Source organism: Pyrgilauda ruficollis, unplaced genomic scaffold (assembly GCF_017590135.1).
Source record: "Pyrgilauda ruficollis isolate IOZ18807 unplaced genomic scaffold, ASM1759013v1 scaffold25, whole genome shotgun sequence".
Classification (NCBI taxonomy): Eukaryota; Metazoa; Chordata; class Aves; order Passeriformes; family Passeridae; genus Pyrgilauda; species Pyrgilauda ruficollis.
In genome coordinates, this window is record NW_024523822.1 from 6,334,851 (window position 1) to 6,361,751 (window position 26,901).

At 36.6% G+C, this 26,901-nt stretch overlaps 1 protein-coding gene across 2 annotated transcripts in view; it reads left to right on the forward strand.

Annotated features, from left to right (window-relative positions):
• ARL15 (ADP ribosylation factor like GTPase 15) overlaps positions 1-26,280 on the forward strand; it is a 221,964-nt gene extending 195,684 nt beyond the window's left edge. For both annotated transcript variants that reach the window (XM_041470797.1, XM_041470798.1), the window contains one exon: positions 25,080-26,280. In XM_041470797.1, the coding sequence (XP_041326731.1) occupies positions 25,080-25,232 (153 nt within the window). In that variant the 3' untranslated portion in view covers positions 25,233-26,280. The remainder of the gene's footprint in view (positions 1-25,079) is intronic.
• Positions 26,281-26,901: the final 621 nt, after the last annotated feature.

Consider the following 26,901-nt stretch of genomic DNA (forward strand, 5'->3'; position numbering starts at 1 on the left):
TAAAATGCTACAAACTTTGACAAATCAAACTATGAATGTCTGGATCTTAAAATTAATAAAAATATGGGTCTTTATTTCTGTAGATAAGTTTTGTGCAATAGTTGATTTGTTAATTCACAGCTGGTATTCTTTTAATGAACTTTCTATGTATATTCTTTTGTGTTCTGTTGGGTTTTTTGGGTATTTTTTGGGGGTTTTTTGTTTTGTTTTGGTTTTGGGGTTTTTTCTTTGTTTTTGTTTTTGTTTTTGTTTGTTTGTTTTTTGTTTTTTATTTGTTTTGGGGTGTTTTTTTGGCTTGGGTTTTTTTTTTTTTTTTTTTTTTTTTTTTTTTTTTTTTTTTTTTTTTTTTTTTTTTTTTTTTTTTTTTTTTTTTTTCTGTGCAAATAATTTAAATTAGCCTCCTGAACTCTTAGTTAAAAACAGTGTGGTCTTACATATTCGATTTGAAGGAATTTCCATGGGGATATTCCCACTAGAAAAAAGCCCAGTCTCTTCAGGTTGACATTTCTCTCTTTTTACTTAAGAGCTCTTTATTCTCAGTTGGGAGATTTTGCACTCAGTCATACTGCTGTTGCATGAGCAGTCTGTAAGCAAGCATAACCTGGCAGAGCTTCACATGTGAATGGGTGCAGTTGAACTTGAAGTTGCCCTCACAGGGAGCAGGAGATGACATGGTGTTTATGAACAGTTCTTCTTTCATTATCACAGCACTGGTGGTAGTTGCTGAGACTCAGCAGTCTTTTTAACAATATCTCTTTTGGAGTATCAGGGCTTTTAAAACAGAGAATGAGCTTCTTTGAGCTTGAGATGCCTGCCTGGAGATACAGAAAGCCAGTATCCAGAAATAATTGCTTGGATAGCACAGTAGCTGTCTGTTTTCACTCTCTGACTGAGTTGTGCTTTACCTTTCCGCATGCCTCAGTAGTCCTGACATGGACAAAGTATAATCCTGATTCTCCAGTAGGAGAAGCAGAAAGAAGCACCAGCTGCAGCAAGCAGATTAATAGTGCTTCTTTCTGGCTTTCAGCCCATTGCCTACAAGCTTCTTTCTTTGTGACCCGTGGTATCTAGTTGGTTTCTAAGTACATTACACTTTTCTCATTAGCACCAGAATATTTTTACCTTTTACAGGAGAAGACTGCTGTCAGTAAAGAGCCATGTAACTTGTCGTGTTTAAGAACCACAGATCTCTGGGTGGGAAAAAGAACATAATTGTCTGAAGGTACAACTTCCACTGTACTTTTCTCCTCAGAAAGGAGGATTTATGCCAGATGAAGAGCTTTTCCCACCATTCCTGAAATCTGTGTACAGAACACCTAGGAAGTCATCAAGTCTTCATCTTTGCTACAAATCATCTTTGCTATAGCTATTAAGGAAACAACAGCAAAAGGTTCAGACAAGCAGCCAGCAAAGTTGGAACTGGTTTTTAAAGTACTTTTGTGTTTGAAACTGCTGGAACACCTTTCAGGAGTAAAAAAGCACTACTGAAAATAATTTGCAATTTTCAGCAGAGGTGTACAGAGCATGGTGCCTTCACAGAGTGTTTAGATTTATTACATGTCTTGATGCTACCAATCACTTTCATTCTGTCCTTTTGCAGACATCACAATTGCTTCAGAAAATAATTTCCTTGGGGTTTTTTTTTTTTTTCTTGCCTCCTTTTACTGGTTCTTAAGCTATCATTATTGCTATACTGTATTGAAATCAGTCTTGCTGTGATGTTCCAGAATTATATCGACTTTTAAAATATTTTTCAAAGTAGGGAAACAAGGAATTTCACTGTTCCTGTACTTCAATTCATGTATCTCAAACTTGGTTTAATGTAATTCAAAAGCTTTATGGAAGTAATGTTTATATTTTTAATTGGAAAAATATGTAATATTTATGGTACTAATAGGTACTCACTATGTTTCTTTATATCAGAGGCTCTCAATGCATTTTTCATTCTGCTGTCAGTGGATTATTATCAGAGTGTATAAGACTGTGGTGAGCAGTGAAGAATAACAGCAAGGAAAGACAATGCTATTTATCTTGCTTAATAGCTGTCTTTCTGTATGAAGACTTCACATCTCAGTTCTTTCCATATAAGGTACCAATAGGAAAACTTCTCTGTTGACTTCAGGTGGTACCTGCATCTTTTTCAAGAAAATGATTTTGAGACTATTTTAGGAGTTGTTGGACTTTTTGCAGTTTGGTTAATTTCTGTGTCTTCTTGGTTTGTGTTTAGGGAGAGGATGTGGAGAACGTAAGGGAAGCTCAGTACATAAACATATATCTTACTGTGATTTAATTGCCAATATAAGTTCTACTACATAGTAAGCAGGAAACAAAAAGGAAGCATACATTATAATTCCATTTGAAATATTCTGCTGTAGAGTTTATTAATTTTTATTATTTAAAGTTCTTCTGTCTCTGGCAGTAACCACTCCCCTTCTCTGTATAATTTTTATAGCCAACTTGTGAAGTCAACTAACATGAATGTGTGCAAGCTTTACTGACCTAGAATGGGTTAATCAAATCACTAAAATAAACAGTTTTTGCACAGCAGGGTGTTAAGACCCCAGGTATAGTTCTAAGAGGTCCTCCAGAAATGCAGAGAAAATGTGATATCACTACAACACTTGCTGTAGTTTGGTGAAACATCATTTAAGAAAAAAGCATGTTAAGAAAAACAAGTTGTCCAGTGTTAAACTGAATTGCACATCTGTTTTCATTGAATGTCCCAAAGCTTCATTTCAGTCTGCTGCTAAAAGGCATTTACTTGTCATAGCTGTCTGCCAGAATACATTTAAATGATTTGAAAATAGGCTTGGTAGAGTGGCTGTGAGAGGGTGAATTAGTTCTGTGTATGGCAGCAGCAGGTTGGCCCAGCGGACTTCTGACCCAGAAGGATCCTGAGTCACTGCAATCTGTTCTGTGGGAGATGGAAGGCAGTATGACCTGGCTGTTGGACATGCTTTCAGCAGTCGTGAGAAAACAGCCTGTGGGCTAAGTGATGCTATGGTTCTCCATGCTATTCCTGGCCTTGTGGGCTGTGGTACTGCAGCAGATGGTTCTTGTCCAGTTGGGTGGATTTGAAAGATCAGAACAAGGTAAGCACAGGAAAGGCACTTGACTGGGGGGAGAGGGGAAAGAATGAAGAGGGATAAACAAGCCATGTTTATTTTCTCTTTTTTTCTTTGAAGTTTTTGCTTTCTATCTTTAAATTCTGTATAAATATATATAAATATCTTAACAAGTAAACAGTAAGACCATTTTAGTGGGTGAGGAGGACAACAAAAACCTACTGTTAATGTTTCCATAATCAGTTAAAGTTCTAGCTTTCTGTTTGTATTTACTTGGGGAATCTTCTGTTGTGTTCATTTAATTCCACATCCACAAACGTCTCAAATGTGTTGGGAACTAAGATGAATTAATATTAGGTTCGTAGTGTCACTAAACTTAAATGGGAAAACAAAAAAAAAATCCTGGAACTTCTTAAACATCCTTGGTTTTCTAAATACAGTCCTTTTGGTATTTAAACACACAACTTTGCAACCAAAAAAATCTGGCTTCTCAGGACTTGAGTGTTTTAGGAAACATAAAGTCTAACTTAAATATTACTCTATATTCATTTTATATTCTGTTATGAAGAAAGTAGTATTTTATTCCTTTGACTTGCTATGAAATTCTTGACTAATGTGGCAGCTGTACTTCAGAATATTACTTTTTACAGCCACTGACAGAGAGGTAGTTCTACCTTGAAGCATTCATCTTCTGGACTGTGCAAATTTGCTGTGCATCAAACAGCTATTTTTACCTTATTTAAACAGAGTTTGGTGGGGTAGTTATGCTTTGAGTTTTAGACTGGGATTTTAATGTGGGAATTCTAGTTTCCCGGCAGTGCTTGCTATGTAATTATTGACATTGATAGTCTGGAAACATTTGGTTTTGATTCCTTTAGAAAATCTCCTTGTTCCAGAGAATATCTCCTTGATAAATACAGATAAGAGCTGTGTGAAGTCTAGTCAGGTTTTGTGGGGTTGTGGTTTTGTTTTGGGTTTGTTTTGTTGGTTTTTTTTGGTTGTTATTGTTATTTGGTTTTTTGTTTGTTTTGTTGTTGTTGTTGTTTGTTTTGTTTTGTTTTTTGATAGTTTTTTAGATGGTTGGTTGGCTGATTGGGTATTTTAAATTATTATTACTCTACTCTCTAGGGCATGAATACTCTACTGTCTGCAGACTTTTTCAGCACTGTGCATCCGACACAATATAGTTATATTGCTGTACACGTTTAAATGGTCTATTACTAGTCTGCTGCCAGGCACTAATAAAAATATATAAACCCTCTGATCAAATTTTATTATTTTTCTCATTTTCTTTCTGGACAGTTTATGGTTCCACAAGAGTCTTTAATTCCCAGTCATGATACACTGTTAATGGGCTTTAGAATCTAGTTTCCTTGGCTTCATGCCAAGCAGAAGTCTCAGCTATCTTTTGAACAACTATATGTGTGACATATATGTAGCACTGGATTTCCTAATATAGCTGTTAATGTAAGAAAATGGCAAAAATTTGTTCAATATACTGCAATTCTTTATGCATAAATTTATCCATGAAAATAAAGAGATAGATTTGCTAACAAAATATGATTTGTATAAACTTAGTTTTACTATTTTATACCCACTGAATTTGTGGATTCAAACTTACCTGAAAGGGAAAAAAATTAACATTTAATATGGACATATCATAATTATGCAAAAAAGTTGAGACATGTAGATGAGAAAGCTTACTGTGTTTACAACGTAAAATTCATTTTAGTGGTAAATACTGGGAAAGAACTTAATTTTAAAAATCCTAATTTTTTCATTATTCTAAATTACTGTAATTTTCTGCTTCCCAACATTTGATCTGGACAAGCTCAAGAAGTTGGCCCATGGGAATCTGATGAGATTTAACAAGACCAAGTGCTGCACCAGGATCAGGACAGGTATCAGCCCAGCTGGGCATGAACAGCCCCAGAGCAGCCCTGCCCAGGAGGGCTTGGGGGTGCTGTGGGTGAGAGGCTGCACATGCCCCGGCCATGGCACTGCCAGCCCAGAGAGCCAAACGTGTCCTGGGCTGCATCCAGAGCCCCGTGGGCAGCAGGGCAGGGAGGGGATTCTGCCCCTCTGCTCTGCTCTGCTGAGACCCACCTGGAGCACTGCATCCAGAACTGGGGCACCCAACATAAGAAGGACACCACCTTGTTAGAGAAGGTCCAGAGGAGGCCACCAACGTGATTGGAGGGCTGGAACATGTCTATTATGTGGAAAGTTAAAAGAATTGGGATTTTTCAGTCTGGAAATGAGAAGTCTCTGAGGTCATGAAATTGTGTCCTTTCAGTCCCTGAAGGGAGCCTAAAGAAAGCTGAAGAGGGACATTTTACAAGGTCATGTAGTGACAGGACAAGAGGGAATGACTTTAAACTGAGAAAAGAGTAGGTTTAGAATAGGTATTAGGAAGAAATTCTTTACTGTGAGGATGGTGAAGCACTGGAACAGGTTGATCAGACAAGTTGTGAATGATCCACAGATGTTCAAGGCCAGGTTGGATGGAGCTCTGAGCACCCTGGGCTAGTGGATGGCATCCATCTCCATGGCAAGGTGCCTGTAAGTACATGATCTTTAAGGTGCCTTCCAACCCAGGCCATTCTGTGCATCTAAAGAGATTACCTAAAGAGAGAGAGGTCTTCCTTTGTCGTCCAATGAAACCAACCCTCTACACCTTTTTCTGTTGTTCCCTCCCTGGCAGTCTAACTTTTGGCTAGCTAACTGAGTGCAAATTTGGATGCATTCACTCCTCTGTAAGGAATTGATTAAATATCTAGGTGATATGCACTAATAATGCCTCTTGTTTTCCCAAAAGCCAAGGGGTCTAAGGAAAATCCAAAAACATGTCATAGCTCCTCACTAACTCACCTGTGTCATTCCCCTTTTGGGGTTATAAGATGTGCCAGATCCAGGTGCTGCCAGGGCCTGTTTGTAAGTGAGTCTATTTTAGGAGGCAGTTTCTGTGTAGAAATGACAAGTTTCCTGAACTTCTCCAAGGCACAGACTCAGAAAAGAACAAGTCTGAGCTGGTGTGAGTTCCTAAAAAGAAGTGTTGTTTTTCTTCTGGCTAGCCATTATCTGGCTGAGCTTATTCCAACATACTTGGGATGGGGGTGGCTGGGAAAAATTGGAAAAAATTGCTTGCAAGTCAGAAGTGAAGTATTTACCCATCTGAGTGGGACTGTTCAAAACTGGTAATCAAACACTTGGTGAAGTAACTTGCCATTTCAGGATTGTAATCTTTCCACTTTCCATCTGCAAGACTGGGAAAACAGTACTTATTTAGCTCACAGGGATAGATGACATTTCCTTCATTAATATCTTGGGCATGAGATAGTATTCTTGCACAAAAGTCTTCAAAAATTCAATAGTATTTTTGAGAAAGAAAGCTAGTATCCCTATGGTAATTTGTGTCAATTCTGAAGCTTGTTTATGCCTCCTTAAATGATGCCCAAAGTAGTAGTCATCATTTAGATGTGGGCCCTCTTAGAATGAAACCAAGTGATAGAGAAAGAGAAGCCAAATTTGCTGAACTCACAATGCTCAACAGTTATGTTAAAAATATTCCAAGATCTGAATTTTAATTTATTGAAGACATGGTTCAAATCTATTACCTTCTCTCTATATATGATATATATGGTTATCTATCTAGGTGTTCCTTTGGCTGAATATTAGATATTGTAACTGTGTATGAGGATGGGAAATGTTACCATATTGTTTTATTAGCCATACTTTCAAGGTATATCATGATGATGACATGCATTTGGCAGTGGTATTGTTGAACTAGAGTGGATAGTAAAGTGGTTTGCAGTTGGTACTTGCATTAATGAGTAAGCACGAATTATAAAAACACCACTCACATTGAAGATTTTCCAGATTCACGATGGTCTGAAAGACAGGGAGTAGTGTGGTATTCCTTTAATATCTCAGTACTATTTAAAAATATTTTTTTTTAAACCCAGGATTATGACCCAAAATACGGACTTTATGGAATTAAAGATTTCAGCTGAAATGAATGGGAAACACTGGAGAGGAATGAGTAGCTGTAATGAAGATGGAGTTTTTATGCAATAATGGCTCATACTGACCTCTTGCAATTTCTTGTAAACAAAATTAATCTGAAACTAATCATGATCTGAGCTTTCTGGTTTGAGATCTGTGTCTTTTCCTCTGTTTCTAATGGAATAATCTTTCTTTTGCTGTCTATCTCCTTTACCATTTCTTCATCTATTCCTACATTCCTGAGTTCTCTTTTGAGCTGAATTACGAAAACAAGAAAATGAGAAAAAAACCTCAACCAACCAACCAACAAAAAAACCCAGCCAAATAAAAAGAAAAAAAAAAACAAACAAATAAACAACCCACCTGCACTTAAAAATTCCCAACAAATAGTCCCAAAAGAAGCAAACCCCCCCCCCCCAAAAAAAAAAACAACAAAACCCCAAACAAACAAACAAACAAAACCCAACAACAACAAAAATCCCACAACTGCACAACTGTGTAGACCTCTTAGCTCTCTTTCATTTCTGTTGGGCATACTTGACTTGATTTTAATGTAAGCCCACAAATGGAGCTTTAGTCACCCTTTGTGAGTTCAGCATTTGCACAGGGCTTCAGTCCTGCAGCATTCACCTTTGTCCCTGACTAACACGGACCATTCTACTGCTACAGTTAAATTTGAATAGGAAATAAAGCAGACTTTGCTCATGGCTGGTGAATGTTGAAAAAACTTGTCTCCCTCATTCCAGGGGACCAGTCAAAGCTAAAATGGTAATCATTTAGCTATGGAGCCTGGGAGTAAACTTTTTCCTATTTGACTGCTGTTGATATGCCAAATTCTCATCCTTCAACCTAGTTGCAGCTGGATATTTGGTTGTCAGTGGGAGCCAAAGGTGGGCTGGAGCTCTCCAAGTGGAAGCTCCACTTTGCCACATGTATTTTAGACAAGTTCAGTCAAAAGGTTGCTATGTCTTTTACTTTGAACTTAAATGAGGAAGGAAGTCAGAGGGCTTTCTGGGAAAGCCTCCTCAAGAAGCTGGGCATAACTCAGCTTCTTTAAGGGTTTCAACAGCAGTACTCTGTATGCAATTTTTAATTATCATAATCTGTTATAACAACCTTTAGTTTAGTGCTTTTTCCTTTGTTTGAAAGCTGATGTCAAAAAATCAATTCCTCAGTCACTAGAAAAGAACAAGACAGACTTTCCAAGGTAGAGAATATATGGAAAATAATGAAAATTGTCACACAATTATACGTGGGGTACTTTTGCAGTACAGACAGCTTTGGAAAGCGTAAAACTCCTAAAGGTGAATAAGAGCAGTTGCACTTAGGCTGTCAAACATCTCAGCTGTATGTGGCTGCAGGAGGTTTTGAAAGCACAGGTGTGTTGCTGCGTCCAGTTGCAGGTTGGCAGTAATTAGCGACTGGCTTAACTACTTACTTGCCATTAAAATTTATCCTTTGTTGTTAATTATAAGTAGGATCAATAAGTTGATTTGGTTTGTCAGAGCAAGCTCTGCTCTTAGCAGTGATATTGATGAACTGCAGCTTTGAAATGTCATGGGAGAGTGCTGTTGTCCAGACTCCTACCCCTCTGGTAATTCATAGGTCAGTCCACTGTCAGTTTTTCAAAAGAGACTGTTTTTTTTTCTACAGTTGTATAGCTCCAAAAATTGTATCTGTACTTGTCTAATGGATTTGTTAAAGTGTCTCCTTTTCATGGATTTGTAATAGCAAATGGTCTCTAATACATTTTTAATTAGTTGATTAAAATTAAATGATTAATTAGAGATTATCTTCTGTGAAGCAGAAGAAATTATGACAGGAGTAATCAAACATTAATTACAGAAGATTTTACTGATCAGCTGTCTGCTGAACATGCTATACTGCAGATGTGTGATAGAAATGATGCCTTTTCAGGTTTACCTAAAAACAGAGGCCAGACAAAATTAAGAAAATAAAAAGCAGTAATACTTATTGAAGGGTCTTCAGGTACTTTTGGGGCAGACAGAGCCCACCCAGGGGCTACAACCAAAAACGGATGATGGGTCACAGGTTTTCACACTTTTGTAAGTTTGGTCCATTTGCTTATTGGGGGTTAATCTTCCAATTACAGCTTCAGGTAATGAAGTAATTTACCCAAAGTTTGCTCCCCCGCCCCCAGCTCACTTTTGTTTACATTTCTTGGGGCCTGAGACAGTAAGGTGTGCTTGATTCCCAGGCCTAGAGAGGAATTGTTTTGTCTGACCAAAATGTGAAGACAGTAGTTAACACTGAATATGGAGTTTAGAGTTACACACTAAAGAATTACAGGATTACAAATATATGAAAAATATAAAAGCTAAAATCCTAAGGCATCAGGAAAAGTAAAACTTTTCCATAACTTCAACTCCAAAACAGGTAAACTGTACTTCAATCACTTAGAGATGGAAAATGCTTTTTTCACACATGTTTTTTTAGTCATACTATTTTAAGGAGCATATTATTTAACTGCCTTCCATGGGTACTGCACATAATAGTTCAACATTTATTTAATATTCATCTGGCATTATAGCACTATAAAACAGAGGAGTTTATAGAGGGTGGTATTGTCTTTCATGGTACAAGACTGGTGGCAAATCTCCTTTAGATTTTACTTTTAGGATTACCACATTGTTGATTCCCTTTGCTTTCACCTCAGCTTTCCTGGTTTTGGTAGTTGGCTATCAGTGCAGCTCTACATCGTTGTTTCTTAAAAATCATCTGGGGAAAGATGATGTGTTTTGCTTGTTTTGTGCTTGAGGAATCACAGAACACATACATTAGCAAAAGATTCAAGAAGTTAGAGTTTAAATTTAAACTGTGAAGATTTTGTTTTTGAGCAAAAAAAATCACCTGCTGTCCAGTAGGACAGACACATGAAAAGCATTCAAGTATGAGCAGTCTGACTATACCAGTGACAAATAACTTGAAGTGTTCTGAACTAAGAACTGTTGTCCTGGATAGCCAGAGAGTTGAGCCATTCCCAGGTGGACTTAGAAGCATCCAACCCAAATATGAACAGGAGAGTTAGGTTCCAAAATAAATTATTAGGAGTAGACATTTGTAATAGACAAAGCCAAATATGTTTTTCCTCTTCTGCTTTTATATCAACAGATGATGGAAGTTATTTAGTTTATACTGAAAATGTTGGAATGTGATAGTCAAGCAGAGTTGTCACACCTGTGTTATGCTTTCCTGGTTGTCTAGACATTCCAGCCTCCGTTCATTCCTGTGGATCTGAATCCATCACCTGTGCTTAATACTTATGTCTGTTGAAAAAAACTAAATACTCCTCCAAATGGTATGTCAAGAACATGCTCTTCTAACTTCAAACAGGCCTTTAATTCTCTTGGGTTATGTGAAGTATATTGGTGTCAAGATAGAAAGATTACTTTAAAGAAACCAGGTGTTCATTCTCTGAGATTTTTTTTATAGACTTACCCATATATCTCCTGCTGTTTTCAGCTACATCAGCACGAGGAAGTATGTATTTTTGACTGTGCTTTTCAAACAAGTGCTGCAAGCTTTTCAAACATATCTATGAAAGATGCCATCCAGTTTGTTGTAGTGGTTTTATGTCCTCCTTTGTTGCAATATGCCTTGCATTACCTAACTCAATTTCCTTCTCTTGAAAATGAATCTTATTCCATCTTCAAAAAGTTAAATTTATTCTTTGAGTTTGAGACACTGATGCCACAGTTCACTCCTCTTTTCCTTACCTCAGTCATCTGTCATCTTTCCAAAGCTTCAAAAATCTCAAGAGAATACAATGAATGTCAAATGTGAGAAGAGTGCTGTCTCAGTAAGTTTGACCTGATCAGGAAAATTTTCTTCTTTTCTTCTCTTTCCTTTTCACCCGAAATGACTTTTTCAGGAAACATCCAATCTTTCTGTAACTCAGTGGATCAAAGTGCTGTATTGTTGGATCTTAATCACATATGAATGGCTCCAGAAGGGATCAGAGCTCTCTTTGTTCATTAGAGGTTTCTAGGCCAAAACCGGTGCCAGCAGCCATAAAGGAAATATGTAGACCTCTGTTTCGTCATTCAGTGAACCATGTCACTCTAGGTTTAACCCCCACTTCTTTGCACTAGCTTCCTTCTGCAGGAAGGTGGCATAGATCATGGCTGTAAAATATTTTAATGCTAGCAATTGTCGGCAAAGGGATTTTTTTTTTGTCCTTCTTTTTGATGTCTCTGCTAATTTTTCTCCTTTCTGTTTCCTTCTTAATCTCATCAGCTTTAAGCACCAGCTAGGTTCAAGATGTTCCAGATTTGTCTGTATCACACAGAGCGTGGTCTACATCATTGTGGTATCACAGTGTCTTGCAAAGCGTGAGTGCTATGTGCCAATATCAAAGTGTAAGACCATAAATGTTTGGGGTTTTTTCCCATAAAATATGTTTCTGTTGTGCTGGGTGTTTTGCATATTGGTACTGTTATAGGTAGATGGACTGCTCTATTAATAAAATTTTTAATGAAATTATTTTACTTTTTTATAGCCCATCAAGATATTAGAAGAGCTTAACAAGACATAACAGTATTGGATAGGACATTAACAAGACATCGTATTTCTCCTTTTGCTTCAGCTGTGCATTTTTGGGCAGCCATTTTAGTGATAACGTCACTTTATGTTTTTATGTGATACAAGCTGAGATGTTCTTGCTTGTAGACTAAGTTGTACTTGATATCTAAAGAGCAATCCAGTACCTTTCTTACACTGCTATATCAAGCATGAATCACCTGAATAACTGATAATAATATCTCTGAATGTTTGTAGTGAAAAGAAAATAGAGAATGAGAAGTTGCACATTATTCAGGGCACAAACATGAGCGTTTGTGCGCAAACATGAGCGTTGTTGTTTATTGGATTATCTGTCTGTTACTGACATGCTTTAAAATGTCATCTAATGAAGAAGGCAAACCAAACAACTTAGCTGATCAATCATATACTCTGAATACTGAAAAAAAAAAATAATTGAACTGTTCATGTTTGCCATTTAGATTAGAAAATTCATGGGGCAAAGTAAGTGACAGAGTGTTCACAGAAATAAGGATTGGTTTACATATATATGCCTTGTGAGTGTCCAGGCTATGTAACTAGAACAGTATAACCTCAAATGTAGTTTCACTGACTTTTTGTCTTCATATACTATGTGCATAAAACCAGACAAGGCTAAAAGAGAAAGAACCTTGTGTTTTGCCTAACAGTTCTGGTAAAATTCAGAAAAGTCAGATATGTCAACTTTTAATTTAAAATACTTTTAATTAAAAAGTATTCAAATCCTACTAGAAGCATTATGGTCTTGCATATGTTTTTTATGAAATGAGCTCTTTTATTGAGAATTCAATGAGAATTCTCTCTCAATGAGAATTGCTGTCTTCCCTCCCACAAGAACAGCTGAAGATCTAATCAGACCACTGGACAGTGGATTTTTTAATAGGATCCAGTTGTACTTGTTTGTCCATGCTTGTCTTTAATCTAAACCCAGTTGATTTAATTTATACTTTCTTTTACTGATAAATACTGTTAATACATTTAAACTCTTGTGAAAGAAACAAAGGAAACATTTTTTGTTTTCTGTGATAGATATCACTGTTCAGTCTTGATTTTTTCTAAGCAGTGTTCACTTTTCAGTATACTCTTCTTCAAATGTTGTCAAGTCCTTTTGCAGATCCGTGCTTTCTAGCTGGCAAACATCAAGCTGATACACTACCAGCTGGACTGCAATTTTTTTAATATGAAGTAATTTCTGCTGTCATGGATTAGACATCTTTAGAAGCAGGATGTTTTATTGCTTGTAAATCATCTAAAGCCATTTTGTATGGCTGATCTCTACTTGCCCTCTCCAATTCCTGCTGCACTGCCTGTGGTCTGACTGACATGATGATGACACTGTCCTTTCTATTAATCTGTCTGCAGCTGGTCTTATAAAACAATGTGGCTGGTGGCACTCTTCATTGCATGTTGAGTAAATTGCTGTACAATGTGCAAATACTTATTTATTTGAAGTCTTATGAATTTGATCCCTCTCCAAAAGAGTATTGCAGTTGCAGCATTGCATCTTTCCCTGCTTTTCTGGAGCGATGTGTAAAACACTTTGCAATGTTAATTTTTTAAAATTGTTAATGCTTCATCTTGCAAGGATGTTATCTCTTTAGTGAGAGACAGTTCGAAGCATTGCATTATTAATATTTCAAATTCTAGCTCTTTACCAAGTAGACCTTTTTTGTTATAAGTCACTAAAGCATCTGAATTATTAGCAGCATACCATTAGTAAACTGATTCACTATAAAGCAATTTAACCATTTTTCAGTTATGGAAGCAAACATAAAACATTAGTTACAATTTCTAGTCTTTTCAGTAAAGCTGGCATGATCTGTTGGTCTGTTTATATAGGACTGTACTAAGCATTCAAATCTAAAATGTTATTGAAGGACATTTTTTTAGTGGACTTTCTTTAAATAGATATACTTAAATTCATTACCTACTTACAATGGTTTTTTTTGCTTTGAAATCTGACCATATAAAGCTGAAAACTGTGTCTCTGAGCTGAAGATTGAAGAATATTCAGTAACCTGTTGCTAGTTATCCCCTTATGCCACCCACTGAATAATAGACATAACATGATAGTAAATATTAAATCTATCTGGAAGTGCCAAGAAAAAAGCTATGATACAGTGCTACTTTCAGACTATAGAAAAATCAAAACTCAGATTTGTTTTTGGTGTTTATGGTTGAAAGATGTTCTATTTGTTGTTTTATTGCCTTTGTAAAACTTTGGAGTTGCACAGGCAGTGGTGATATAACAATAGATAATATACTATACATTTTGGCATAGAAATAGCAAATAGTTTAATCATATTAAACCTTTCAATTACTGCCTCACAAATGGCTGTTTCTTTTTGATGGGTTTCTCATTCAAGTAACCCTCGACCTCATAAAATACTAAACTCATACTGCAACTTACACTTTATAATGCCAGATTTTTCCCATTTTCAGTTTATGCAGTTAACTTGTATCAAGTTTAAAAATAATTCTTTAAAAGAATCAATTTCATGGTGAATGCATCTAGTCAAACAACTCATTTAAACACCCTTACTCGTGTGTAGCAGACCATTTTACAAGTAACTGAGAGTTTTACAAGCCTGTGTTTCAGACAGGATAATTGGTTGTTTCTCATATGAGAGCTTGAAATTTAAACTTGTTAGCTTCAATACACAGAACATTTCCTGGCTTGGTAAGGAGTATTTAGTTAAGGTCTTTTTAGCTGTAGACATATATAATAATTCATTATCAAGAAGTGGTAAAATGATACCAATTTTGAATATGTTCTGTAAAAGCTAGTGGTTATAACCTTTTCATTTGTCACTAATAGTCAGAGAACTTAGCCTATGATTTCTAATGTAAAGTAAACTCAATTAGGAATTGCAAATGTACAGATTTCTGACTTACGCTGAGCACCGGAACCTCAGAATTTACAGAGGTGATTTTACTTCTATTAGACCCCAGTTTTGAATAGATAAGTTTGCTCTCTAAGGTAAGTGAAGAATGCTTATAAAAATCTGTTGCATTAAGATATTTTAGTCAAATGATATTAATATTCTCATCCTCATAAAAATTTAGTGCCAGCTATACATTTGCTATATTTGATTTCATTTTCCGTGCAGTGCTTACCTCAGGTGTAACGCTAGGGCCTGTTGGTAAATTGGCAAGTCACACCCAAAGGTGGAGGGAAGGAGCTGTCTGTCAGCTTGTAAAGGCCAGATTTCCCTTTCTGCTAGAATCACTTGACAAGAATCTGCTTTTGTTTTTCATTGGTACAGTCATGATAATTGGGGCATTACTAGGACATAGCACCTGTCTCCTGTTATTGTTTTTCTTCAGAAATAATATGGCTTTTCAGTGACTTTAAAGGTATTCCACAGTGGCGTGTACAAAAGAAAGCCTTAATTCACTTAAAGTAACAATAGCTTTATTACAAAACCTGTTTTACGCTCCTTCAATATTATTTTCAGTAGCTCTCCTTTAAGAAAACCATAAATTTTACAAATGCTGTCAGTCAGAGTTTGGCCATTCTTTGGAGAGATGAGAGAGACATTTTATAAGGGCATGTGGTGATAGGACAAGAGGGAATGGCTTTCAAGTGAAAGAAAACAGGCTTAGATTAGGTATTGAGAAGAAATGCTTTACTGTGGGGAAGGTAAACATTTGAACAGGTTGCTCTGAGAAGCTGTGGATGCTCCATCCCAAGGAGTGTTGAAGGTGGGATGGGACTTTGAGCAACCTGGTCTAGTTGAAGGTGTCTCAGCCCATGGCAGTGGGGTTGATATAGGATGATCTTTGAGGTTTCTTCCAACCCAAGCCATTTTATGGTACCTTGAGGCTGGTTTGGATTCTTTTATGTCAAGGTTGATATCTTTCCTGAGGTATCTTTATATCTCTCTTCTTTCTTGTATGCACAACTCTTGATCATTTAATCTCTTTGCTTGAAGAGCAGATCAATATAATGTAGGGAAGTGATCTCTCAGTGCAGTAAAGAAAAATCATCATTCATTCTCTTATCCCTTCCCATGGAATATTTTTACTAAAAAGACTTTTCAGAAAGGTGGAATTCCCTGCTGCAACCTATGCTAATGGGAGGAATAACTCTGGCACTTAAAAAACAGAGAAAATCTTTTAAGTTTAAGAGTCAAAAGATCAATACTCTTCTTTAGCATCTCATTGTATTCACCCACCTCCTCCAAATCCATCTGGTCATGCATGTGTTTTCCAGCACCACTGCTGCAAATCTCAATGCAAATTAGTTTGCTGATATTACTTCCTATTTACTTGACTTAAAACATCCTGTCTTGCTGCAAAGTGCTCACTTTTTTTCCCATCTCTCATGCTTATGCATTTCTTATCATTTTAGGGTTAGTGGCATATTTGTTTTGCACATGGATCTTCTCCAGTGTACAGGACTGTATTTGAATTGAGCTGTGTATTTTTTCTCTTGGTATCCTTGTGTTTTATGAAGAATTCTGGAAGCAGTGAGGGGGCCATAGTCAAGCAAGCCCCGGTCAGAGAACCTGGAGAAGTTCTGCCGTAATTGCAGGTGGAGAGTTAAAAAGTATCAAAAAATAGATGAGTATGGAGCTGCCTGGAATAGTAGTTTTAAGTGTCGGCTTGCTGTGAGTTTGGAGGCATTAATCTTCTCAGAGGCATGGATCTAGAAAACACAAAGTACAGACTTGCATCCTCTAACCACAGGGCAGAAAGAAATCCTCAGAAAGAAGTTCCTGGTGCTGGAGCAGCTGGGAGGTCACAGAGCCTGTGACATTCAGACAGCCAGGAACTGAACCTGACAGTGGCATGGTCTCTGGGAACAATTTTTGCTTAACAAGTATTTCATGTTAATTGTTTCAAATAGATTTATTACACAGTTTTTGCTTTTGAACAAGAAATGGTTAATTGCAGTTAGTTCAGGGCTTCCATTGCCTCTATGCACACTTCGTATAATAAATAATTCTCCCATGGCAAAAGACCTGAAGGGAGGTCGGAACCATCCTATATTAACATGCTGACATGCTGTGCTCTGTAAGGAGCAAGGGAAATAGGCACAACTACTGTCGGTGTGTGCTTGTGGGAGCACACACCTCACAGAACCACAGCTGCTGCTGAGTGACTTTTCTTTTGTGCTCAATCTGACTGTTAACTGTTAACTTGGAACAGTGTCAGCAGTGTGAATGTGAGGAGCCAACCACAAAGCCCTTAGAAATCCTGCTCTTTGCTGCTGATACAAGGGTACGTGTCCATACAATGTTTTGGTGCTCTGCAGACGCGGGCACAGTATACAGATGTTATTTGTTCAAGTGCTAGATTTATGTACATGTTCAGGCAAATGCAGATGAATCATCACATATGCACTTCTCCAGAAAATACTGTTTATCTGCTATTGGAACAGAAAACATGCTATTTGCAGAAAGGATGTCATAATAAGGATTGGTCTCTGGACTTCTCATTACTCTAAAGGTTATTTTGACATTCAATATCACAGGTAAACTTTTTTGGCTTGGGGAGGGAAAAATCTCAGTACTTGTGTCTCAATGTTGTTACTAGTTCAAACCACAATCTATAGATAAAACTAGCACATTTTGCTGCTAAAATCATCATACTCTGTCAGAAGTTTAATATTCTGAAGTAAACCATGAGTACCTGCAGTCTATTTAAGAAAAAAGGATGCTACAAAAACTCTGAGTCTCTGGAACATGTTTCCTAAAGGTCTTGAATGTTGAGTCTCTACTAGTTATTTGAATTACTTAAGCTATTTAACTGAAGTTATAACAAAAATAAACCTGAGTCAGAGATTGTAGAGAGGAGATGACTGGTGGTGTAGTAAAATCTTTCAGTAGATTTCCTATAAAATTATCTTTGGACATGTTCCATTCTATACTTTTGTTAACGGATCAGAGCAGCAATAGCAACTTAAATGAGTTATCCTAAGTTTAAATTGATCAAATAGTCATTTTCAGTACAGCTTAAGAATATACTAGGATGTGCTATGAATACACTAAAATAGAAAATTGCCCTTATATACAGTAAATTGGCAATTTTGTGTCTGTGCTCTGTGTGGAGGAAGAAAGATATGTGAATTTTAGATGTCCAAGTTGGAGCCTGCTTTGTTCTGTTTCTGGGTCACATCTCACAGTAACCATTTTGGAAATACACCTTTCATGGGGGCACTGGCACCGTGCCAGGATCAATCCATGACACCTCCAAATAGCTATCTTTAACCAGGGCTAATTTTCAGCATTACTCTTTAGGATTTTATATTCTAACACTTTATGTGTAAGTACGTAACTGTCAGACAGTATCTGTGGCAACCCACAGTACTTAATAAAACACAGTGGGTAAGAGAGAAAGCAAAAGGAGCAGTAACTTAAAGTGATGTTTGATTTTCACTTCTGAGTAATTCTTTGAAGTAGAATATAGAATTAAAGTGGCATTAGAGAAAAATATTTTACTCTGCTTTCATTGCATGCATTTTTGTACAGTATCCTCTTCTCTGTTCTTGTTTCCCTTATCACTTGAGATGCTCTTTCACTCACTCTAGGGTTGGGAAATTGTGAGCCCTTATCTTGTTTTTCTGGTTATATGGTTATATGAGTCTTCACCTGGAAGTCTGGTTTTTCCTATATAGGTATGCTGCTGCTCTTCTCATGTTATTTCAATTTCTTCCAGTTGTAAGAAAAGCACGTGCTTATATGAAAGGAGTATCCTGGGTGGATAAGACATGGAAGGCAAAGTATAGGTGTATGTTTTTGGCAGCTACACAATTTACTATTTCTTTTGTACAAAATAACAGAATCTAAAAAAATCTAATGCACTGTAGTACACTGTTATGTGGTAACTCAAAGAGTGTGTGCAAAGAGTTGATGGATCCTAGTAGCTTCTCAAAGCCTATCTTTGCTTCCATCCACATACAAATCTCAGTGGTACTTCTGCAACCTCGGCAATTTTCTGTCCTCACTCTCATCCATCTTGTTTTTCCAGACCCATTGTAACATGACTCTGTCTGTCTGTAAAAAAACCACCCCAACTTCTCTGTTTTAAAAACCTTCCAGCTCCTTAGCTCATTCCCCCTTCTCTTGTCTCCTGCTTGCATTTGCCAATACTCTGCTCTCTGGAATAGTGTGGCTCTGTGGATTTGTCAGGCATCCTATTTCTTCATTCTGAATAGTTAGTTATCTTATTTAAAATACGTTTCTTTCAACTATCACTTGTAATCTGAAAAGTGTTGTGACTTGTGGCCACTGGAGATAACAAGGATGGAAACATGCACAAAGCACTGTGTACATTACTTTAAGTGACTGTATTCCCCTTTGTAAAGACTTAGAAGCCAAAAATATCATCCAGCTCTCTTACAAAGCTGAGTTGGATGTGTTTTAGGTAGTCTTTTATAGAAGGCAAAATGTAAAAAAAAAAAAAAAAAAAATTGGAAAGCTGTACAAACTAGAAATACCGATTTGTAAAGCATTCACCACTACTTGTGAAATGTACTAAAAAGCCTCTGATGGTTTTGTAATCTTGTCTAGAGAAATTGCTTACCCTTCCGTGACACAGAAATGCTGAAGAAGACAGATTTATTTTTTCTTTTGATTTTACTTCAGCAGGTTATATTTTAAAGTTTAGAAAAAGGCAGCTCAATTACATAAATCTGATTATCATATGCATTTAATGAACTCATTGCAAATTTTTAACATTGTGCATACAGACTTTGGATTCCTTGGCACATTAAAGTCGGTGAGCAGTGAAATATATATTCTCAAAGAGCTAGAATATAAAAACATTTCTGTTGCTGATAGTGTTGTTGGACCTCAGCTGGCATTCCAGGGAGTAGCCCTGTGCATATGTTGCTCCAGACTGCAGCACATCACCATCCCTTCACATCACCATCCCTTCTCATCAGCTGAGGCACTTTCATTCCCCTCCCTGTTGTGTAAGAGATCTTGCATATGGAATCAATAAACATGAGGTACAGGTGCTTTAGGAGGAGTGCTTATGATGCATAGGTGCATTACAAGGATCCCTCTAGACAAGGATGAGATCACTGTTAAGAAGAAGCATACGAGCAGGCATACATGAAGTATCTTTTTAGGAGAAGTGAAGTGTCTCTGTAGGATGAATAAATATTACAAAACTTTGGCTGAGAGTTGTGCATGTTACAGCTGCTCTGGTCAGACAGGAGGTCCTTTTTAGCCAAGTGGACTGTCAGATAAGAAGCTTTCTAGCAGATTTTTCAGGAAAAGCATGGACATGTAAACTCCTGTGTGACAGTGGATTGAACTAGTTGATTTAAGATTAAGTGGCTATCAGTCCACTCCACACAATCCTATAAATCACTGTGCTCAGAAAAGAACCAGCAGAAAAGTTCATGTAGCAGCTTGGGAGGCTGTGCAGTTTGTAGTCAAGCACACCAACATAAGCTAGAGTGGATTTCAGTTTGCTTTTTAACGTCAGTGGTGATTTAAGTAATGAGTTCTACTCTATGGTTAGTAGGTCAACATTTGTGGTTTCTATTTAATTTGCCAGAATTTCCTTTCTTTTGTTTTCTCTTTTCTTTTTTTAGACATGACTTCTGTTACCTCTAATGCCATCGTTTTCCTTGCTGCAATTGGTGAAAACTTTTTTTTGTTTATTTTAAAGTCTTCTGAAGTAGTATAAATATACTCTGAGCCCCTAATTATGGTATTTTTTTTCTGTGCCACCTGCAAGCATTTTACTTTTTTAGCTGCACAGTTAATTTTCTTTAAGTTACAAATTTTATGTAGTTTCCCTTTTTAAAACTTAATGCTATGTAAAGTAAAGTACTCTTGGCTTTTTCTCTTCTCCAAATATATTGAATTTGCACAAGAATTGTTACAGGCAGCTTGTCTGTTGTTTGTAGAGGCAGCAAGCAAAATTCCCTCTCTCTGCTGCATCTTCTAAATGGTTGCTCCAAAAAACATATTTTTATGAAGTCTGAAAGGATATTATCAGCATCACAGCTCCGTGAAACTTTCACAGTGTCAATATGGGCTACTCCAGTCTCCCATTATTATTTTGTTTCTTGTCCATGCAGATTTGGAATGGATGAATAACCTAAGTCTTATGGTTAATACATGGATTCAGCAAATTAGATTATTTTAGTTCAATTCATACCTTTTGCAGTAATAATTGGTAAATCCTGTGAAAGCCTTTCAAAAACTTAGTCTGTTGAGGACACTGACAAGACCAGGTAGCCTTTGACTGGATATAATATACGTGTTTTGTTACAATTTTTTGTCCCAAATGAAATTTTTCAATAAAATAGCAATGAATGAAAAAATACTTTGTTCATTAAGTTCTCCATTTACCAGCCTGGTAATGTAAGTGACTATCTGAATTTTGTATTTGTTTACAACAGATTAGTCACAGTGGGCTTTTCTATGTTGATGAAATTTGGTAGTATAATTTTGAATTTAAATGAAAAATAATGCTTTCAATGAGCTTTTTTTTCATGTTGAATAATAGAGATTACTCTTTTAATGTATTGGAACATCTAAGTTTTCCTATACATCTTATGTTCACATGGGTGGTGAACTGACTAGATGATGAAGTTCACTAATAAAACGTAGAAAAGCTTTCAGCAGGGCCTGGTCACTCAGCTTACGTATATCAATTTAGTAACATCAGTTCCACACTGCTATGATAATTTACACCAGCTGAGGTTCTGGGCACTGATCCTTTTTATTGTGTCTTGACTTTTCTAGCACGTAGGTTAAGCAACATTTGATAACCATATGTTTAGTGTATTGTGCCAGTAGAATAGGACTTAGAAGGTGGAGTGTGGGAAGAATGGGAATTGCAAACATGTATTGTTAGATTTTATTGACTTCAGAATGTGGCATAAATACAATGTCGGGTTCTCTATAAAACAAGGCCCCCATGTGGAGTCAAGACATACAATGATATCCTCTAAAAATTAGTAAAGAAGTCTTAAAATTAGATTTAATTGGTTGTATTTTCTTCTAAGATTATATCTTTAAAAATTTCGCAGTCTCAAAGTAAACTCTTGAAAATGCAAAGCCAGCATGTAAATGTGCATCTAATGCATTAGACTTCTGAAACGTATTTGAGTCTTTATATTTCACTTCAGCGTCCATAAACAGGCAGAAAGCTTTTCACTGTTTGTGCAGAGTGGAAGACAGAAGAGCTTCTCTTAGAATCTCACCCCATTGTTCTAGTGTGATTGAAGGGAGCTGTAAAATAGTAACTGCTGATTATGCAAGAACTACCTAGGTATGTGAGTATTCCGTGAATTTCAGCTTTCTTTGGACACTTAGGTGATCAGTGTACATCCTCTTAGGAAATCTGCAGGGAATGAGTGTGGATGATGGTCAGTGGGGCAGAAAGGAACTACAAAACCAAACATGGATGGAGAGCTGAGTGCATTCCAGTGGAAAACTCAACTGTATAAAAAGAATTGGGCATCTGATTGTGTCAATCTTTTCGTGTTTCATCTGTTGCATGTAAAAAACCGGTTGTTTTTTCAAGTCTAAAAAAAATACTTGCCTTTAGAACAGAATGACTTCTTCTGAGTTGACGGGAGAAGAAGTTACAGTAAATTGGAAAATGTTTGGGTCTGCAAACTTCTTTCTGGAAGTTTCAAAGTCCAGAGAGCCTGCTCGCAAAACCTTGAGGTTTAGCAAACTCCACTGTGGTATGAAGTTTAAATGAGGAAGTATGGTAACACACCACAAAGTGTCCCTTGGGTTGTGAAAAATCACTTCTGTGCTACTTCTGGTTTAGTTAGTTATTATTTGTAAGCCAATTAGTGTTATTTTTCTAGATTAGTATTAGACACTAGTCATCTAGCAAATCTTTTTCTTTTCTTCTGCAGAAGGTATGAATGAAATAACTCTTACTTGTGAATATAAGCAGTTGTGCTTTCATGCCAGTATCAAACCCTCACATTTTAAAAACAATCACCTAACAAACATTTTCATTTCAGCATTCATCTAGGACCTATTACTGCAGATATTCTGAACTGGTCCTTAGTGTGAAAAATGATGACAGCGCATCACTAATTTAGTAACATTTTGATTTCACAGATAGAAAAACAAACAAACAAACAAAAAAAACCCCACATTTTGATCAACTTTGGTTATCTAAATAATTTATTTGCAAAATTTGGTTCACTAAATCTGTTGGCATCTGCAGTCACTGAAATATAGCTTAAAGGCATTGTATTTTTCTTGGCTAGAGGCTACCTTGGTATCTTGTGTTGTATTTGCCCACAAATGCACAAGACTCAGTGCTAGTTAGTGCCATCATTTCCTTGAGCATTTGTTTCTACTTTTGAACCCAAGCACTGTCCTTACAATGTAATGCCCTTCCTTCACATGGCAGAGCCCTAATCCAAGGCTGTGTAACGAAGATTGCAGACTGACTTCAGTGAGCTACAGGGTCTGATGGCAACAGTCTTCCAGTAGAGGGGGTGTGGTGGACATCCTCTGGGTTGTGGGTCTGAAACATCGTAGATTACTCAGCCATATTTGTCAGCTTAACACCAGCGGGCAGCTCTATCCGCTGGCTGCGCTGACACCTTGCTTTGTTATCCTTCCATGCAGCCTTTACTTCTCCCCTCGTGTGACAGTCAAGGAGGCTGCTGCTGGAGCAGGCAACAGAGCTTCCTTACCCTGCTTTTCCAATACTGTGATCAGTGCCATTAACTCAGTATAGTAATGGGGGTAAATTCAAGCTGCTGGAAAAGTTGCAATACATCCCTTGTAGATATTAGTTTGGTTTTTATGACATATAATTGTACTAACATATCAGATACTGGTGTGGTACTGAGATAGCAATGCTAAAAAGTTGGTGTGTTGCTATTAAAATACTAGTTTTTTGAAGCCCCATTTATTTCAACTTCTATGTTTTCTAAATTTGTTTGAGGGGAAATGAATGTCAAGTACTACACTTCATTTTCAAATGTTATTGGTACAATTCTACTTCAATGAAAAGAGATATTTAAAATTTTTCACAGTGTTGTTTCTGGGTTAGCAGAAATTCTCATCTCAAAACCACAATTTTTTTCCCTAATATTTGTTACTAAACATTCTGGTTGAAATTCCTTTCCAAAAAATAAGAAAGTCGGCCTGATCATGGTTGAATTTTGAATTATGTGACTTGATACTCAATTTGGTTTTTTTCTATTATAATTCATTAATAGATAAACAAAATTGTTATCAGTAGACACTATAAGAGCTACACAGAGATGTTGCACTTTGTATGGGCTTTGAAAACCATTTTTTCTTCTTTCCTCTCTTCATTCCTTCTGCCCATGGAGCCTTACACAGCGAGGCTCCAGTTGCCTGTCTAGGGCCTCTACTGCCTACCATGTTGTGAGTGACCATTCCTGTGATTGTGCTGCATATTGACAGCACAGTCTCTGCTAAAAGAAAATTAAGAGTATTTTGAAATAATTACAATGAACAAAACTGTGCAAAATAAGTCAGGAATTAGTATTTCTGTTGATATACGGACAGTAGCAGGAACCGAGGGATGTAGTTTTGGATGTAAAAACTAAAATTCTAGTGGACAAGTCAAACATGAGTAGACTGTTCGGTCAAATAGCTTCGAAGACTAAAATTTTAATGAAAACAGTAAACTGTGGACCAGTATAACCTGCAGGCTGCTGTTCTCTTCTAAGAGACATCAAAAACTTTTTTTGATATTGTACATTCTATTTTGAAAAGTAATTTGAATATACTACCAAATTAAAATCTTTCTTTTCTCAGTCTTTCTGAGTCTGTATTTATGTCTTGACAGTGATTGCAGTAATGATTGGTGTTTCCTAGAAACTGCATGACATTTTATGTATAATACTTGCTACTATCCTACTAACATTAGTGTGTTAGTCTTCCATGTTTAATTTTTAAAAAACTAAGCAATTTTGGAAGAATTTTTATTTATGTAGGATTTTCTTGGTCACTAAGAGATACTGTGCTATAGCTCATGTTTGAGAGGAATGTTTAGGATCTGTAAATTTTTTATGTTTAATTTGTGAAGTTACAGTAGTATGGTGACAAATTCTACATCTTAAGTGTTTACCGATAGGAGTATAATGAAACATACATTTTTAACTTTGAAATACAAACACAATTTCTTATTTACTTTTGCTGTTTTGGATATGTTTTTGAGCACATTTCATGTGCTTTGCTGTTTGCCTGAAGTCGGTACAATTCTTCCTGAGACCTCCCATGCTGTTAAATGTATGGGTAGAATGGTAGCTTCTAAGCACCCCTAAAGAAAACACTTTCAGGTCATGTCATATAACCTGTATTATAAGAACAGCTGTGGGTAAGATTCTAAAAATGAATATCCTGATTTTTTGCATGTTTTTGTTTGGTTTAGTTTGGTTTGGTTTTTTAGATGTGAGACAGAGAATTGTCAAATATAATACATTGGTCTCTTTTTTTTTCTTAATAGATAAAAAAATATTTTGAACTTGAGCCACTTGCACGTGGAAAGCGCTGGATTCTTAAACCCTGCTCCTTGGATGATATGGAGGCAGTAAAAGACAGCTTCTCCCTTCTAATAAACTTGCTAGAAGAGAGAGACTTCGAACCTTCAAGAATGTGAAAGCCAAGAGAAAGAAGAGGTTCCCACGCATCGCTGTACCTGCTCACTCTGTCACAGCTTAATTACAGTGTAGTATCAAGGCTGAGCTGTGATATGTTGTTCATACAGAGTTAATGCAGAATGTCCTTTGGTTAAAATAAATGTTCTGTGAATCAGGTACACAGCTATTTCCAGTAAAGTTGTCTACACTACTGAAGTAGAAAGTTCCTCTTTGTTTACCACTATTTCTGCACACCGCATGTTGCTTTCTTGCACCGCGATCATCCTTGGTAGAAAAATTTACACGCACAAAAACAACATAGTCCGTAAAGGACGAATTCCATGTGTTACCTTGAATTTTAAAAACAATGTTTCTAAAGAATTTATGAGAATAATTTAGCTCATTTATTAACCTCACATTATGGAAAAGCACAGCCACTGAGAACCTTAATAGGATACCTAAAACGCAAGCAGTTTCATGTTAATGCAAAGGGTATTCCTGAAGTTTTACTAAGCGAAAACACAGTTGAAGTAGTGGACTCCACAAGGTAGTTGAGTCTCTTCTGAAGTCACTGCAAAACCCTGCTAGAGGCAGTATGGTGTTTTGCTGGAAGTTTGCAGAAAAATAAATTAACAAACAGATGTGCACAGATAACAGTACTTGGGGAAATCAGTTTATATAAACAGGTGATCTAAATAAAAAGATTTTTAGAAGTATATGAAAGATTTTAGAAATATACAGAAGTTGAATAAAGTAATAATTTTCATTGAAAGTAGTTTTCCATAAGAAAAGCAGAGCAAATATCTGTTAGTTCATCTGTGGAGGCTTTATTGCTAGTTAAAAGTATAAGTGATTTTAAATACTTCCTTTATCACTCATTCTTAGACTACTATTGTTATTGTAACATTGCCAAGGCATCTATCCAGTAATTAAGGGTCTTCCAGTGTTTGTACTATAAGCTTCTCTTTTCAAGGGGATTATATCTTGTTCTTTCAAACTTCCTCTGGGCTAAATGTTACTTAGAAGATGAAAAAGTAGTAATTGGAAACAACATTTGTAATACATTTGGAAAAAATTGATTTGGGTCACGTAACACAGTCCACTTTTCCTCTTTCTTTGTTTTCCCCACTGTAGATTTGCAGTATTTTGGCTACCTTATGTTGATTTTTAAAAAACTCATAAACTGATTTTGTCCACTGAAGAAACGTGCCAGGCCACTGGTTCACAGTGACAACAGGGTATGTGCAGATCAGTCACTGGACTGGTGCATGCCTTGAATGCTGTGCCTTGTGCATTCAGCTACCCTTGTGCATGAGTGTCTGCAAACACAAACTCGAGTGAGGTGTCATTAGTTCCTCATCAACTCTGCTTCCGTCTTGAAACACACAATGCCTTGTTTTCAGGGCTTTAAGCAGCATTTCTTTCCACTCTGAGCATTTATCTTCTGTTTGAAGTTTATTGTAGTTTCTTACTAGTTTATTTGGGGATAAGAAAATAGTAAACATCAGCTTTTGAAGGCTCATAAAAGCCATTTCTCTATTAATTGTAATTTTGCTCTTTGTTAAACAAAATGTTTCTCATAGGAATTTTAGTTTACTTTTCAATTTCCATGAATTTCTTGCATTGCTCCCACTGTTGTAACTGCTTCCTATTGTCAAAAAGAAGCTGGGAAAACTGGTAAACTCCTTG